General features: G+C 38.1%; 2 protein-coding genes across 2 annotated transcripts; both read right to left on the bottom strand.

Moving 5' to 3' along the window:
• Positions 1-1138: 1138 nt before the first annotated feature.
• Positions 1139-6093, bottom strand: LOC107564805 (uncharacterized). Its single transcript, XM_016249966.1, has 6 exons — positions 5978-6093; positions 5619-5647; positions 5296-5448; positions 5088-5210; positions 4810-4836; positions 1139-2004 (listed from the first exon to the last, which is right to left on the bottom strand). Exons 2-6 carry the CDS (start codon positions 5626-5628, stop codon positions 1202-1204), a joined length of 1116 nt encoding a protein of 371 aa, XP_016105452.1. The 5' UTR covers positions 5629-5647; positions 5978-6093; the 3' UTR covers positions 1139-1201.
• A 5642-nt stretch (positions 6094-11735) lies between these two features.
• On the bottom strand, positions 11736-16697 carry LOC107564792 (serine/arginine-rich splicing factor 6-like). Its single transcript, XM_016249943.1, has 6 exons — positions 16507-16697; positions 16462-16473; positions 14967-15082; positions 14635-14837; positions 12648-12725; positions 11736-12572 (listed from the first exon to the last, which is right to left on the bottom strand). Exons 1-6 carry the CDS (start codon positions 16595-16597, stop codon positions 12137-12139), a joined length of 936 nt encoding a protein of 311 aa, XP_016105429.1. The 5' UTR covers positions 16598-16697; the 3' UTR covers positions 11736-12136.
• Between the last annotated feature and the right edge of the window lie 1343 nt (positions 16698-18040).

Raw genomic sequence — 18040 nt, 5'->3', positions numbered from 1 at the left:
TGACCCGGCGGTTGGGTTGTTTTGACCCGGCGGTTGGGTTGTTTTTGACCCGGCGGTTGGGTTGTTTTGACTCCAAAACAACCCAACCGCTGGGTCAAAACAACCCAATAGCTGGGTTTGTCCCTTTTTAACCCAGCATTTTTTAGAGTGTGGATCAACATTACTGTCCAAAAATATAGACTAAACCCAATCCCTACCCCTAAACCTAACCCTACCCATAATTTATTCCTAAAATCAGTGTGGAATGATAGCTGATTAACAAGGGTGTAGAAGCACCTAATCCTGATTGTAAGCCTAAAACAGATATTTCCTGAAAAGTTATCTCTCAATTCTGATTGGTTAATTGGAATGTTGTTCCAGGATCAACAAGGATGTTGATCCAGGAACATGTTGTACTTGGTGAAATCACGGTCACCATGAACATACAATGTTGTGGAAATTGACTTTTAAAAGTAATAATTACAATACTGCATTATTCCATAAAAAATAACTAATTGCGTTACTTAAGTTCCTTTTTATGGAAAGTACACTCTTAAAAATAAAGGTGCTTCACGATGCCATAGAAGAACCTTTTTGTCTAAATGGTTCCATAAAGAACCTTTAACATCTGAAGAACCTTTCTGTTTCACAAAAGGTTCTTTGTGGTGTAAGGTTCTTCAGATTATTAAAAGGTAAGAAAGAGATGGTTCTGTGACTGAATGGTTCTTTGTGGAACCAAAAATGGTTCTTCCATCGCCGTGAAGAACCTTTTAAGCACCTTTATTTTTAAGAGTGTAATACGTTGCATTACTTTTGTGTTACTTTTTGTCGCTTGGGCTGGGCTTGCTTATTTAATTATGAATAACAAAAACACAAAAAAAGTTATATTTTTGGCAACTGTAAAGGCCAATTAAATTTTTTTTTAAGTGAAATTAATAAGCTTCAGGCTGAAGTGACTAAAATGGGAAAAAGTAACTTCAATATTTCATTGCAAATGTAAAAGTAATGTGTTATTGACTAGTTACTTGAGAAAAGTAATCTGATTACATAACTAGCGTTACTTGTAATGCCTTTCCCTCAACACTGCAAACATAGCACAGCACACAAGTTTTTGCAAACCAACCGTTAACAAAAAACAAGCCAACATAAAGGTTACGCCTAGTGTTTTTATTGAGTAAAGACAGAAAACGAGAGAAGTTTTGACGGATGTGGAGTCCGTCATCTAAAGCACGTCCTCTGCATCCATGGCCGCTTCCTCAAGCACGTCGACTCTTTCCGCGTGGACATCTAGGGCATTCTGCAACAGCTCAGGACGCTCCTGAAACAACCACCACATAGACAAACACTTGTGGACGCAGTGGCTTCTTTTGTGCTTACACAGACACTTCCAGCTGCCAGACTTGGTGTCAAACGAGACGTGTGTCCTCCCAAACTGACACCATTTGTCCTCAAGGTCGGTGTACACCGAAAAGAAGACACATCTCTCTGAAAGGTCATGCTCGCCCCAAAAAATAGGGTACACACAATCCACCCCCTGCATACATGCCCTAGAGTTGATCTCCTGGCACTCGTGTCTCTCGGATGCGGACAGGAGGTGTTTGTGGCTCATCTCCTCCAGAGAGTTAATGCACAGCGGCGGAGGGGGAACGTAGAACGTAGCCTGATTCGTTCGGAGCAGGTGACGGCATTCCTTCCCAGGATTCCCGCTCTGGGCCTGCGCTTTCATGAAATCCCAGCATTCCTCCAGCTCACACAGCAGAATCTGCAAGGTGAAGGACTTGCGGATATGAATGGGCACTCTTGGCCCGTGCAGATATTTGGGTGTAACATAGATTGCATTTTTGGCATCTATGCATAAAATGGGCTGCTGGTCCTGGCTGTGCTGTAGTCTCTCGTGCCGTCTCAAATTTGACGTTGTGGTAAAGTGGATCCCACACTTTTGGCACACTGCCTTGTTGCCTGGTGTCTTGTCTTCGTTGTCTGTTTGTAGGCTCTCTAACAGGACAGTTGTAGGCTGTAGCTCAACTGGAAGAAGAGGAAACTTTGAGATGAATCTCAGTTTGGGATATGGCTGTTTCCAAAACTGAATGATCAGCCACTATGTGACCAGAGGTGGACGGAGTACACAAATCAAGAAGTACTTGAGTAAAAGTGCATAAAATATTACTTCAGTAATAACAACACTTTATTTTAAGGTGTCCTTGTTACATGTTTTATGTACTTACTATTATAATAACAATAACTTATGCATAATTACATGCAAGTAACCCTAAGCCAAACCCTAATAACCCTAACTATATAGTAAGTCAATGTAGTTAACTATTATTACTCCGTACTTAAATTTATAATTACACTGTAACAAGGACACCTTAAAATAAAGTGTATCCAATAAGTGTACTCCTTTTCAATTTTACTTGGGTAAAAGCACAAAAGTACTTGATTTTTAAAATTTTAGACACTCTATCCTCCTGTTATAACTACATGTCATTCACTGATTACTACTGATAATTCAAGTGTGGTAACAAGTGAAAACAACAACAACAACAAAATTATATAGTAGGGGTGGTGAAAAAATCGATACAGCATAGTATCGCGATATACTCCACGACGATACTGTGTCGATACACGGATCCATCTTTTATTATACTATTTGGTAGAATAATAAAATAAATTTCTTTACAATATCAGCCACTATGTGACCAGAGGTGGACGGAGTACACAAATCAAGAAGTACTTGAGTAAAAGTGCATAAAATATTACTTCAGTAATAACAACACTTTATTTTAAGGTGTCCTTGTTACATGTTTTATGTACTTACTATTATAATAACAATAACTTATGCATAATTACATGCAAGTAACCCTAAGCCAAACCCTAATAACCCTAACTATATAGTAAGTCAATGTAGTTAACTATTATTACTCCGTACTTAAATTTATAATTACACTGTAACAAGGACACCTTAAAATAAAGTGTATCCAATAAGTGTACTCCTTTTCAATTTTACTTGGGTAAAAGCACAAAAGTACTTGATTTTTAAAATTTTAGACACTCAATCCTCCTGTTATAACTACATGTCATTCACTGATTACTACTGATAATTCAAGTGTGGTAACAAGTGAAAACAACAACAACAACAAAATTATATAGTAGGGGTGGTGAAAAAATCGATACAGCATAGTATCGCGATATACTCCACGACGATACTGTGTCAATACACGGATGCCAAGTATCCATCTTTTATTATACTATTTGGTAGAATAATAAAATAAATTTCTTTACAATCCACTAGATGGTGGTGTTGGGTTCTGGTGAGGTCAGCTTCCTAGATGTAAGACTACATGTTTTATTTAATTGAATTTAAATTGAACAGTAATTTACTTTCAAATGGCCCAATTGCTGAAGGGTCTGCACAACTTTTTAGTACAATTTCAACTTACACTGCTCAAAATACCTGTAAGTAGCACAGCAGTAAATACCTGTTTACATTTAATTAAGGTGGACTAGATTAGACTGTAATACAAATAGTCAAGTTTGCCAGGTGCATACAACATTTATGACAGGTTTTCATGAGTGTTGGTCAGTTTGTCTGCTTGACAATCCCATTTTGCACTGCAGCAATACAACCGAAGTGAGATAAACAAACTGGGAAATGTTTCTTTTTAGTTAAAACAGATGTCGTCAAAGTTTTCCTTTGGGGACATAATTTGAAGTTGGAAAAAGGTAATAAATTGCAATATATCGCAATATATTTAAAATCGCAATAATATTGTACCGTGACACAAGTATCGTGATAATATCGTATCGTGAGTGATTCTCTGGTGATTCCCACCCCTATCATATAGTATATGATGTGTGTTGGCAAATATAAATATACAATATACATGGGGCAAAATGTGTTAGCATTTAAAAAACAAACAAACAAACAAAAAAACTTATGCAAACATACTACTTTGCATTATGTTTAGTTTTGAATAGTGCTGTCAAGCGATTAATCACATCCAAAATAAAAGTTTTGTTTACATAATATATATGTGTGTGTACTGTGTATATTTATTATGTATATATATGTATATACAGTATATATATTTTGAAAATATTGACATGTATATATTTACATTCATATCATTTATATTATATATAAATGTTTTAAAACATAAACATAACATGTTTTTCTTAACTATATACATGCATGTGTGTGTATTTATATACATAATAAATATACACAGTACACACACATATATATATATATTATGTAAACGAAAACTTTTATTTGTTTGACTGCACTAGTTTTGAAATAAAACCCACCCCCGTTCAGATGGTACGCACAACTATGGACAGGTCCATAGGTTCATGCACTAAACAAAGTGCGTGATGAAAAGAATCAGCTCGTTAACGAATCAGACACCGCTTCCGCGTCTCATAGTGCGTGACGATTTCTATGAGTATATTATGATGCCTTGGAAGCCGGTCTACAATTATATACTTAAAGAGTGGTCACATTAGCGAAATTTCAAAAGGCAAAAAAGGTCCACTGTCTGCTAACAATAGTGTAGCGATGTATGAGGCACACAGCTCACACAGAAGTCACTCGCTTTGTCTTCGGTTGTAACACGGCGAATCTGCATTACCAACCGAACCCAATGTGAAATCTGCATGGAGAAATCTTTTGCCCTTTGAATTTCACTTGTGGAAATGGTAAATGCGTCTGCGTCTTTAGGAGGCACCGTCACACAAAACAGTCCGTCAGGCTGCTGTGGTGTTGCACACAGCCAAGCATTTGATCAACGGATGAGTGCTACTGAAAAATGATTAAATGCCATTGCTCACCTGAGGACTTGTCTGTCATCTCAACACCTGCAGTCGCGTGAAACAGATCAGAATCGAAGGATATCAATTAACAAGAACCACCTTGGATGAGCTCCAAATAAACATGGTTTGTTTATATTCTACAATATAGACAATGCTAATAATAATAATAAACGAGCATGTGTATATTGGTAGTGTGTATGTAAACAGTGCACAATCATGCAGCCCGATACAGATTTGATATTCCATTTTCCTTCTAAGACCATTCAATAAGAAATGTATTGTGATAAGACACAAACCGTGGTTGGTAATATGGATTTTGTAATTCTGTGTCCTGTGCAATATTTTTGAGCACAGTGGGCAATGCCAGTGGCTCCTGCCCTGGCCTCCATCAGAACAGTAACAGGGGATAGAAAACTTCCCTGTCAAGAACAGACAACATGCAAGTTGGGAACGGGTGTAGAATGCTATTTGTGTGTGTTGTAGAAGCAGTTGCAGGTTGATTACCGAGGCCAGAGTCTTTATAATATATAGCGAATCTGAGATGTTTCTTTCTGAGGTGCTGTTTAGATGCAGTGACTGGAATCCTGCAGTAGAGACAGTCCAGATCCTTCGTCACGCTGAAGAGCTCCTCTTCATCAACAAACACAAACGCTCGCTCTGTAAAACAGGGAGTGAAGCACAAGCTTTGTGGAGCCATTAACACCGGAGATGTGCTGTAGAACAGTAAAGTGATGTCCATCACAGACCATAAATCAAAACTCAGCATTTGAAAGCCCCCGAGAGAACCCGAGGACAGCTTCTATTCTATTAGAAAGCATTATACTCACCAGCACTCATGACTATTCCCTTCCAGAGCCTAAAAATACATTTAAAAGACACATTTAATTGCGTACCAAACACTATTTACTTCTAAACTCCAATACAACAAGACACTACTTTCGTTGCTACAGTAAAACTATGGGCATTTGCTTATTCACACCACAGTCTACGCAGAAATAAATCCCGAAATTACTTAAACTAACAGATTGTGAAAGCATGTTAAGAGGTATATATCATACGAGTGCGTTATTTACAGTAGGCACAATAGCTGCGGCATGTTGGTGTGGTTACTCTGGTGGCTTTGGTTATAGTAATATCCTTTAAACCGTTTACTAGAACCATAATAAACAAAGATAACGCTACTAACCTCCCACACGCAGATGTGTGGATGTAAAGCAGTCAGGTTTTCTGTCAAATCTCTCGATGCAGATTCTCTAAAGATGATACCACAACTTTAAAAGCATTGATCAACTGCGCTTAGAAAAAAAAATATATATATATATATATATATATAAGAAATAAAAACAAGCAACAACAAAAACAAGTGTGCGGCCGCCTTCTTCTTCTTCTTCTTCTCGAGTGTTTTTGGCGGGGGGCAGACCAGCTAATATGTGCTTTACCGCCACCTGCTGGACTGGAGGGTGGAACAAAAGATGACAGGAGGAAGAAAAGAAAGAAAGAAAAACATATATTCGTTCTAGTAGACGTTCTCTTTCAGATGTGAAATTAACTGTTTTCCTTAGTGCTGTTCCAAATATATATGTACGTTTATATTTTTAAAATACTTCTTTTAATCTGGCCCTCTTCGTTTAGGAGCCACACTTGCCTTCTTCTCGGTCAAAAGTGACCGAAGCCTTGAAATGTAACTTCTTTTTTTTCTTCTTCAGGAAAATCAATGTAATATATCTTTGTTCAATAATATTTTTTTATTATTATTTATGATTTTGAGGGAATTTTATGATACTATGCTATATTTATATGAGCAAAATTTTAATGAGCAATTTTCTGCATTAGAATTACTATTTTTTTAATCTCTTTATTTATTTACTATTTTTTAATAAATGCAATATCTCACATTAAAATAGAGTGAAGGCATTTAAAATAAATTTTTCGAAGTGAGAATTGGGCCATCTGGAGGCATTAAAAAATAAAAACTTGTGTAATGCTGCGTAACCTCTTGTATTAGCACCCTATATAGATATATACAGAGGCTTTTGGATTCCCGTTGTTTTTTAGACATCATTTCTTCATGTTTTTAGGTTTTGCATTTAGATCTATATCTAGACATTCTAAAAGACTACTTTTTGTCAAGGTTTAGATATTTTTGGTTAGATAAGGTATCAGGTTTTACATTATGATTACAGGCAAACATTAAAATCTTGTTAGAAACGGAGCACATAGAAAGCATTTTTGTTATTCAGTATTTGATCATTAAAAATCTAACAAAATAAGGAATGAATAGTGATCATTCATAACACTTTATACAAACATTTTGTAATTAATTAATATTTTATTCAATGTAATTCAATAAATGTTAATAAAACTTCAGAAGGGAACAGCAATTATGATGAAACACAATAAACTAACAGCAAAAAAAATCAGTATCAAACAGTAGATGTAAAAAAAGGAATACAAATGTGATAATTATAAACAATTTTAACTATATATTTACAAACTGTTAATTATTTTATGCATTGCTGCACATGCAACAGATATCAGGAACATCTGTTAGGCTAAAATACGGTAAGATCAAACGCAATAATTATCAGACAGTAAATTGAAGAAAAAGAGGAATAAAAATCTAAATAACCATAAATAAATAGAATTGTAACACACACTCTCAGTCACTCACTCACACACACACACAGACACTCACTAGCTCACGCACACACACTCTCAGTCACTCACTCACACACAGACACTCGCTGACTCACTCACACACACACACACACACTCACTGACTCACTCACACACACTCACACTCACACTCACACACACACACACTCACACTCACACACACACAGACACACACGATATCAGTCTCTCTATTTTTTTCCTTTCATTGAAAGTCAGGAAAACACTATCGTGGAGTATCTGTGGTGCTCTCCCATTCCTGCTCTTCAAGTTAACCCAACTATGACGACTTCCGCTGCTGAGAAACCCGGAAATGTGAAAAAGGTCCATATCCCAGTATTCCTGCCATAGATTTAGTCTATGTACCTTTATTATAGTCTTGGCTTCATCTTTACTTAAGTTAACCTGTAGATCTATTGTTTGGAATTTGAGAGATTGTTTTGCTAACAGATCTACCTCTTTGTTTCTTTTCACACCTAGCCTACCTGTGCAGGAACCCAGATAAATGATACATTCGTACCATTAGTGTGTAATCTAAGGATGATTTGATATGTTTCATTTAAAATATCAAGTCTGCATGATTTCCCGGATCCAATACTTTTGAGAGCACATAAACTAAAATAAATCAGATGCTACTATTGTTTTTATTTCTTAGTTCTAGCCACTGTAAACGTAATATTACTGCTACCTATTCACTGAAAGTCATCTGTTGTTCTATTTTTCATATTTTCCTCGCATTGTGCGATGTATATAGCTACTGCAGCACCTGTGCGACCAATATCAGGGTTCTTTGAACCATCTGTAAATAACATTTATTTTACTGGTGAAACGCAACTCCTTATAGTTTTTAACTATGCACCAGACAGGCATAAGTTTTGATTTTCTTGTTATTTTTTCCTGTAATTGCAAGTCAATTAAAGGCATTATAAACTCCTAAACTTCTAAGGGGGAACTTCAGAGTAAGGAACTGTTGAACAGTATTGTATAGTAGTATGTAAACATGCCTTTCTTGCTTTTGCACTTTCTATCCATTCAAAACTCATACAATTAGATGTATTGTTCCCAACACTCTTGTGCTATTGCCTTCCCCTTATCCAAAGGGCCCCACGCCCCGTCATCAGCATATAATGATTTTCCTATACTGTGATCAATTTCTTCAAAAACTTAATTAATCATTATATTAAATAACAGCGGTCTGCATACACTGCCTTGAGGTGTACCGACACGGTGTATCACGTGCCGCTCTCAACCCTGCTAAAAAACTAGCGACTGTGCTGCCAAAATCATGTTTCCCATTTAATATATACATGCATATATATTTGAAGTAATTAGCCAGCCAGGACTTACGTTAATAACATACATATGCTATGCCTATCTTTGCTGCTCATCACACACACAGCAAGAGACGCGTATTTAGGTAAACTAGCATGTGCAGTTTTATACATTTAACAGCCCAGGATACAAATAAACGAGAACTCTTGATTTTTCAACCGTGTGTCATGTTTATATTAAACAGAATAATATACAGCTGCATGTATTAAAACATGCAGTAGGCCTAAATTCACTTGCGAGTCATAATTCATGCTCACCATTTTAAAACTGAGCTGTTAAATCTCTCAAATCACAAAATAACACTATGAAAGGCACTGAAAGTTTAGGTTTTTCTTTGTACATTTATTTTATTTCTTAATTCACAGATGACTATTTGTGCCTGGTGTGTGAACAGTTCCAAAGAAATCCATTGTTTCTATCCAAAAATATCTTTATTACCCTGTAAAGATGAAAATGACTATCATGGTGCAGGTTGGAACAGGACAGGATCTCCAGGAGCAGACCTCTGCTTTAGATTTGGCAGCAGGAATCTGATCCTAGAAACCACTGGTTAAGAGTAGCTTGATTCTGGAGCAGAAAACAGAAGTATAGGTAATGGATTTAGATAGTTGAGCCAATTCTTTACATCCTGATCGAAGGTAATACCACCAGATGCTCACGTGGGACACAAAAAAGCAGGACTTTCTGATTGCAGATCATGTCAATTCATTGTTTATATAGCCTAGCGCTTTATACAATACTGATTGTGTCAAAGCAGCTTTACAGTGTCAAAAGGAAAATAGTTAGTCAATAATGCAAAAGAGAAAAAGAGCGGAATCTGATCCTAGAAACCACTGGTTAAGAGTAGCTTGATTCTGGAGCAGAAAACAGAAGTATAGGTAATGGATTTAGATAGTTGAGCCAATTCTTTACATCCTGATCGAAGGTAATACCACCAGATGCTCACGTGGGACACAAAAAAGCAGGACTTTCTGATTGCAGATCATGTCAATTCATTGTTTATATAGCCTAGCGCTTTATACAATACTGATTGTGTCAAAGCAGCTTTACAGTGTCAACAGGAAAATAGTTAGTCAATAATGCAAAAGAGAAAAAGAGCCATTTTCCAGCTAAAGTCAGTTCATTTGATGATTCAGTGATGCCATCACCAGTTCAGCTCTCCTCCAACAGTGTCTGTGTAATCAGTCAAGCGTCTCCAACTGAGCGAACCAAAGGAACCAAACCTCCATCGGTGACAGAAACGGAGAAGAAAGAAACCTTGGGAGAAACCAGGCTCAGTTGGGACTGATTTGCAGGACAATGGATGATTGCCAGTGCAGGACAGTGTGAAATCTGCTTTCAGTCTGACCCACTCAGTCGCTCCGTTTTATGAAATCATTCTGCTGCTTCAGATGCCTGTCCTAAATCAGTTTCGTGAGGTACATTTTGTGTACAGGACTGGGGTCGTCCAGGACAGGTTAGAAAACCCTTGCATTAATGCATCTAATACAATCTTTAATGTCACATGGCTGGACTAGATCAATGTCTATCATTAATGGCTAGTTAAATCTCATCGATGTTCTTCATTAAACATCTGAGTTACCTTTAGTGGTAGTACCAGATCAGCTGAACTATTTCTAATGCAAAAACATTCTTCATTAGTTTGGTTCCTTCTGCTTTTCCCTGCTCTCAGATCGGCCTGCATCCATGAGCCGCTGGGAAGAGAGTCACCAGCTGCCATGTTCTGCCCTGATGTCCAGAGCTGAACTGTAATCAAACCAGCCGTTCCTCTGGCAATGGAAATCCATGAGATCCTGAAGCTTTCATCATGAAAAATGCTCTGCAGCCAGTGCTAGAGGGGGAAAAGTCTTCATATAGGAATCAATTTATCGTTTGTCTCTTATAAGCAATGCAGTTCTGTCAACGATAGAAGACTAAATTCCAACACTTGAAGGCCCGTTCACAACAAGAGCAATAACATTAGCATCAATGCTACAAAATAATGTCATCAACACTCAAATGCATAATTGTATTAACAGCAACACTTATGCATAATTACATGCAAGTTTCCCTAAGCCAAACCCTAACCATATAGTACTGCAAGTACATGCAGTTAATTAATATTACTCGGTACTTAAATGTATGGACACCCTAAAATAAAGTGTAACCCAGCTATTATAGTGGTTGCACTTTATTTTACAGTGTGTGTACATTTACTTTTAGTCATTTAGCAGATGCTTTTTTCCCAAAGCGACTTACAAATGAAGACAATAGAAGCAATCAAAACAACAAAAGAGCAATGATATACAAGTGCTATAACAAGTCTCAGCTTAACGCAGTACACGTAGCAAGGGTTTTTATTTCTTAAATTACATAAGAAAACCGATAGAATAGAGCAAGCTAGTGTTAAGAGGCTTTTCTTTGCTTTGTTAATTGTATAATAAATAAAAAGACACATGAATAAAGATGGAAGAGATGTGTTTTTAGCTGATGTGCTTAGCTAAGAAAGTAATGTAAGGTAACTAACTACATGGGTTACAGTTAGGTTTAGAGTTAGTACCTTATTACCAGTTATTGTAATCACAATAACTGTACATAGTACAGTGCGTGCATTATTATTATGCAAGGTGATATTCTGATCATTTTTTTCCCCAAGCACATTTGACCAATTCCAAACCACACTAATTTTAATAACTACTATTGGTTCTGTATTTAATCATTTATAAGTGATATATATTGAAATTGGTCAAATGTGAAAAAAAAAAGATCAGAATATCAACTTGCATAATTATGCACACACTGTATGTGCACATGGAACAGGACTGTAAAATAAAGCACTATTATAGCTGTTGGTGTGAATAGGCCTTGAGAACCACTTTTATCTGCCAAGAAAGTATAACCCTTTACAAATCAATGATTTTTGGTGAAAAAGGCATTAAAAAGAACACGCAACAATAAAATATATAGACTGGATTTTAATAAAACAAAATCAGAGAGTTTAATGAACTATTACATGAAGAAACCAAAGCCTAAATTTTTCAGATAATAGGTTTACAAGCCACAAGATGCAGCGGCTTTTCGTTTCCTTGCCAAGAAGCCTCTTCCAGCCACACACCACAGAGGATCATGGTTTATAAAAAGGACTGACATGCAGCACACTAAATTAAATCACTTATTTTCATGCTATTGTTATGAATATAAAATATTGAAGCGGTGGGTGATTCACTTTTACTATAGAAGAGTAAAATAAAAAATTAAATGCCTTAGTCCTGGATCCCATCATGACCACTAGAAAACTACCCTGGACAACTGGACTCGTAAGAAGGTGGGGGAAAAACCAAAAATCACACCACACTTAATACTAATCTTGGGATGCAGACCTGGAACGGGAGCGGGATTTAGAGCGCGAGCCAGACTTTGAGCGAGAGCGTGAATGCCTGTCTGGAGACTTGTGCTGGCTCTTCTCAGCCTGAGGTGACGGAGAGCGAGAAGCAGACTTGGCACGACCCCCGTCGCCATTCTCCATCGGTGAAGCAGATCTACTTCTGGATTTCCTGCCAACTGATTTCTCCTTGGAGCGTCCACGATCCGACTTCACTTTAGAAGTGCTCTTAGAGCGGGACTTGCGCTCATCCGAGCGAGAGCGAGACTTGCGACTGGTTGATCGACTGCGAGATTTGTGTGTGCGGGAGCGAGAACGAGATTTACGGTTACGCGAGCGAGACTTGCTCGATGGGGATTTGGAGCGAGACTTGTGTCCCGACCTGGAACGGGAGCGGTGCCGGCGAGAGCGAGACCTATAGAAGACAAACAGCAGCTGAAAGAAGAGATACAAACAGCCATTTACATTCAATCAATTTTTGTTTTAATACCTTGAACGAGATCTTGAGTTGCTCCGAGAACGGCTGCTCCGGCGACTCCTACTACGAGAACGACGCCGGCTACGAGAACTGGGCAGAGAAATTTTTGTTAAACATACCTACTCCTATCCCAGCCTAATATGCAAACAAATACTGAGGCTCTGATCAAAGCAGCACCCTTGAGCATTCAGTTTGGCATTGGAATGTTTGTCCAAACAAAGACGAGAGGGTTTGAAAACAGCCTTTTAACGTCATAATCAGCAATTAAATATGACCCAGGATAGAACCTTGTGGTACACCAGGGGTGAAAAGTGTCCAGCAAAATCCCAATCATGGGGGGGGGGGTTTAGCAATGACAATGACTGTGGCAACTTTAACATTTGAAAGGATACGATGGCAAAGTTATTGCTTTCTTTATTCAAACTGATTTTTTTTTCATGAATATATGGTTGACCTTGCTCATCAACACTAGGGGTGTGACAATACACCTAGCTCACGAGATAAGACAAAATACAGATACTTGGTTCACTAGAACGTGACAATATTTTAATACTATTTTTTAAGAAATTTTCAATGACAAAATATTTGTCTTTTAATTACAGAAAGTAAAACAATGCAGTTGTATTTAGAAATATTTTAACTAATCTAGGCTGTAACTAGTGATTATTTTGGTAAATCAAGTAATCTACTGATTATTTTGACAACTGAAGTAATCTGATATGTTTTAGTAACAAACAGACCAGGTGAACAGACAAGTGAAAACCTTTAGTACAGGGATCCTCAAATCTGGACCACGAGATCCACTTTCCTGCAGAGTTCAGCTCTAAGCCTAATCAAACACACCTGAGCATGTTAATCAATGTCTTTGGGATCATTAGAAAAATCACAGGCAGGTGACTTTGATCAGGGTTGGAGCTAAACTCTGCAGCACATTGGCCCTCCAGGGCAAGATTTGAGGAACCCTGCTTTAGTATGACTATTTATATATAAACTTACGATGAGGCAATAATAATAATTGGCTCAAATAAAACATAAAAACCAAGAAATTACAATTGTATTGAACAACACTGTTAAAATACATTATGTAATATGCCTATACATAATGAACAACCAACTTAAGTACGTTATGTATTAAACCAAAAACATGCAGAGGGCACCAACAGCCCGGTGATGTTTCACTTTACAGCGTGATTAAACGTTCCATTACATTAATATTTGTCCACATGCAATCTCAGAAACTTTTATTTTGAAATCACGATGTACAATACATGGCATATTTAGACATAGGTTGATGTATTTTCCGGTGTTAGCATAGGTTTATAAATGACTTGCGTTACAAATTTAGTGAGAATGCACACTATTTTTCCAGATGAACGTTAAGCAATTCAAATTCACGGCATATGCAGAGGAAGAGTTTAGCCCCTTTCACACAGTACTGGTAAATTACCGGTAAGTTACCATTAATAGATCATGAGAACAGGACCTTTTCAAAAATCCCGGTAAATTTGATCTGCCAATCATATTTTATGGAGATGACATGATTACTCTGAGCCGTTTACAAAGCTCCACTGCTTTTTAATTAGTTATTCTATGTAAATATGCGCTAGATGGACATCTTTGACCATTGTGCCTCGCAGCTTCGCCATTCATCAGGGCTGCAACTACGATTATGCGCGTCTCGTGTTTATAAGAGCAAAACATTCTGATTGGCTAGTAATGTTAGTTTGGTTGAGAGTGAAAGCTGTGCTCCTCTCACACCATTGGTAGGCGAACTCATGGAAAGTTTTTTTTTTTTTTTTTTTAAATGTAGGACAATTTTTTTCCGCAGCCAAACACTGCACGCTGGAGATCCGGCACGGTGCCGGAGAACTTTAAGCCCTGCATAAGATTTGAAATGTCTTGAATATGAATCAAAATCCAAGCCAATCTAGAGGCACAACACTACCAGTTTCACCAGAAATTGGTGCTTTGCACTTGTTGGTGATAAGTTAACACTCACCGAGAGCGGCTGCCAGAGTAGGAGCGACGATGGCGCTGCTTTTCTTCAACCAGATGAATCTTCCTGCCATTGATGTCTGTCCCATCCAGTTTCTCCACAGCTCTCCGAAGGTCAGAGTAAGAGCGGAACTCAATCACACCCTCATTGGCACGCTCCTTATGGGCATCTGCGTAGGTCACCTCACCTGCCTGTCGCATGAAATCCTGCAAAGGGAACCCAAACTTCACCTCTGTGCACAACACTGATGGCAATGGCAAGGTACTTCCTTCAGTTATAAATAGTGATGCAGAGAGAAGTTTTTTTTACTGAAACCGAAATTCATCAACCGTTACCTTGAGGTCTTGCCAACTGCAACGGCTAGACAGATTTTCCACAATGAGGCGGTACTCGGTGCGAACAGGAGGGCCATACTTTTCCCTTCCAGTGCGACTTCTGCTGCTGTAACCACCTTTGTAAGAAAAGGGAAGGGAACATAAAAAAAGATTCTTACAACAGAGAAATCAGGGAAAGACAAGCGCCATTGACTTAACATTAGAACCTAAGAGAAGATACAAGTCATATTTGCCCTCTGTTGCTTATTGCCAACCTGTTCAGACTCAAGAGCACTTTGCTGCCTCCCAGAAAAGGCATTACTATTTGGATAAAAGAGAAACTGATAAGACACACATAAGGCTGAGGAGACCATTCTTGGCCTTTCAGGGCAAAACTTTTTCAATAGGCAGCACGAAACATTAAATGTTTTACTATTTAGGCTCACAAATCCTTCGCTTGAACATCTTGACTTGCCCGTACAGAAATGCTAGTGTAACCCAATGTCTCCATTTTAGGTATTTCTATTACATCCTGGCTAGAGGCTTTCCATAAGGACAACATAGCAATAACTAGTGTCATTCCTCACCATCACCCCTGGTCTATTGGCAAAAGGCTGCTGTCATCTTGGCTTCCGGTTAGGTCAGCCAAAGCATCAAGGGGCAAAGGTCACACACACATTGTAAGGTGAAGAGGCCAAGGCCAAACCGGTCAGGTAGTCATCTTAGCCACAACGACACTTGGACTCAGCCTCAGCCCCCACTGGACTCTTTCAAATTGAAACATCAAGGACTTCGTTATTGTGAAAATAAAATTGGAAATAAAATTAGACTTAAACATGGACGTTGATGCTTACTTTCCACTGGGCTAGAACACAAGCTTTAACTCAAGAACAAAATAAATGGCATATTGAGAAAAGAAACACCATCATATATAAAAAAAATAAAAAAAAATAAAAAAAATAGTAATAATAGAATCATGGTAACTAAAAAAAGTAACATGTTTTACGAAAGTCCAATTAGTGAAACTAAAGAGTGAAAAGCACTTGAGAAAAAACTGGCAATGACTTGCCCTGATATGACTGGGCTAATGGGCTTAATGTTCATTTACAACATTTCATTAGCATTACATGAACATCATGATGAAGACATAAGGAATCCAGAAAGTTGTGTGCAGCTGAATTGGCTCACTTTACTAAAAACAAAGGAAAGGGAAACAAAAACACCTTTGCTTTTTAATAGCATTTTCATCAGCAGCTGAAATGCGATTCTGCCAGCATGATGTTTGATATTCTGTAAATACCAATACAGAAATAAAAAATTGCTTAAATTAACAGCAAATGTGAATATATATAAATATATATTAAAAAAATAAACTTGTAAGCGACAACACCTGGAGGAACATAAAATTGGGTAGCAAGCTTTATGTTACATGCTTGCTTACACTCGTAATATCCTCTTAGAATGATCTGGTTTACAGAAATTTGAAAACAAGTACTCAATGCAATGCATTAATTACTGCGTCCTCCTCCTCCCCCACCACCACCACCTCCTCCACCACCACCTCCTCCTCCTCCTCCTCCACCACCTCCTCCATAATAGCCCCCTCCATAGCTGTCGCGGTCCCGGCGCGGACCCCTGGCGTGCTCCACCATGACCCGCTCTCCACACAGCTCTTTACCGTTCAGCTCATAGACGGCGTCATCAGCATCACGGGTGTCCTCAAACTCAACAAAGCCGTACCTATAAACACAGCAATGATTAGGCCAGGCATCACAGAGCAGTGTACAAATGTAATGGGGTTAAATCCAAAATTCATGCGTGAACCCTAACATGCTGTGTGTCATTGATCAAAGCTGCTCCTGGTAGGGTTGGGTATCGTTCTGATTTTTTTTTCCGATACCGGTGCCAAATCGATACTTTTAAAACGGTTCCGGTGCCTGAACCAGTACTTATTAAAAAATAAAAATTCCCCAAACAATTATGGATTGGCCATTAGCACTATAAACACATGTCTGCTTCATTCATTCTGGACGCCAGATGGCACCCTCGCACAGAAAATCCACATATTCAGTCACAGAAGTAGAGAACTCCAGACTCTCCATGAAATCCCTTACATGGACAAAGGCATCGCTATTATAGCTGTAACCGAGTAAACAGAACATATAAACATTTTGAATGATAAAACAAAGACAATAAACACTTGACCGCGACAATATAGTTGATCTGTGTTATTCAAGCCATCTAATTTTCATAAGTATATTTATAATCCATTGCTAATCGATGTATTCTTTTTAAAGTAACCTATGGAACATATTTTCTGCCTCATTCTGAAGCCTCATCAGATCACAAAAGGAAGCATGTGACTGGTGTTGTGGAGTAAAACGGTTATAATGTTCTCTTTTATTGGACAACAGGTTTAGAAATGTGAATACAAGGGAGGTTTAGCTTTAGGCATTTTAATTTAAGCATGTTTAGCTTAATTAACAGAAGGCTACCTGCTGCCATCAGAGCAAGTGTAATTACTGCATTCACGCGCTCCTCGAATGCTCTCATTTCTTAGTTGTGTTTTTAAGTCGGAACGTGAAAACAACATGGGCACTCGCGTTACTACAAAGATGTGTTGGATTTGTATTATTAGAGCTTTCCGACTTGAGTTCACGTGCATTTTCTCAGTTGGGAAATTATTTTTCACGTACGGTCTGCGGTGCCGGTGATGATGCTTCTTGCGTCCGTTTCGGAGAACCAGAGGACAAATATTTCAATCGATAGCTCAGGCATGGCACCGAAATCTGCGTTCTGATTCGGTTCTAGTACATACCGGTTCCATAGGTACCGGTGCCATATTGGTACCGGGTTTCGGTTCCCAACCCTAGCTCCTGGAGAACAGTCTCATGATCTTAGGCTCTCTACCTTTAAAGATCCATTGTGAAAGAAAATTTGAACCCTTGCATTTGTTTTTACACGTTCAGTTCTCTAAATGCTTCGGAGACAAATTCAAGCCTTAGCTTGTAATTAAAGACATTCAGTACACAAAGTATAAACTTGCAAATTTACTAAACTGATGCAACTGCAAATGGGATACAAATGAAAATCTG

Source organism: Sinocyclocheilus grahami, unplaced genomic scaffold (genome assembly GCF_001515645.1).
Source record: "Sinocyclocheilus grahami isolate Dianchi unplaced genomic scaffold, SAMN03320097.WGS_v1.1 scaffold964.1, whole genome shotgun sequence".
Classification (NCBI taxonomy): Eukaryota; Metazoa; Chordata; class Actinopteri; order Cypriniformes; family Cyprinidae; genus Sinocyclocheilus; species Sinocyclocheilus grahami.
This window is presented reverse-complemented; position numbering and strand designations above follow the sequence as displayed.

Coding starts and splice junctions, on each gene's coding strand:
- LOC107564805 (XM_016249966.1), bottom strand. Junction 4,837..5,087: donor AATCCATATTACCAACCACG/GTTTGTGTCTTA, acceptor ACGCGACTGCAG/GTGTTGAGATGACAGACAAG. Junction 2,005..4,809: donor GATGACAGACAAGTCCTCAG/GTGAGCAATGGC, acceptor CTCTTCTTCCAG/TTGAGCTACAGCCTACAACT.
- LOC107564792 (XM_016249943.1), bottom strand. CDS start 16,597: ATGGTGGAGCACGCCAGGGGTCCGCGCCGGGACCGCGACAGCTATGGA. Junction 14,838..14,966: donor GCAGTTGGCAAGACCTCAAG/GTAACGGTTGAT, acceptor TTCCCTTTGCAG/GATTTCATGCGACAGGCAGG. Junction 12,726..14,634: donor TACTCTGGCAGCCGCTCTCG/GTGAGTGTTAAC, acceptor TTCTCTGCCCAG/TTCTCGTAGCCGGCGTCGTT.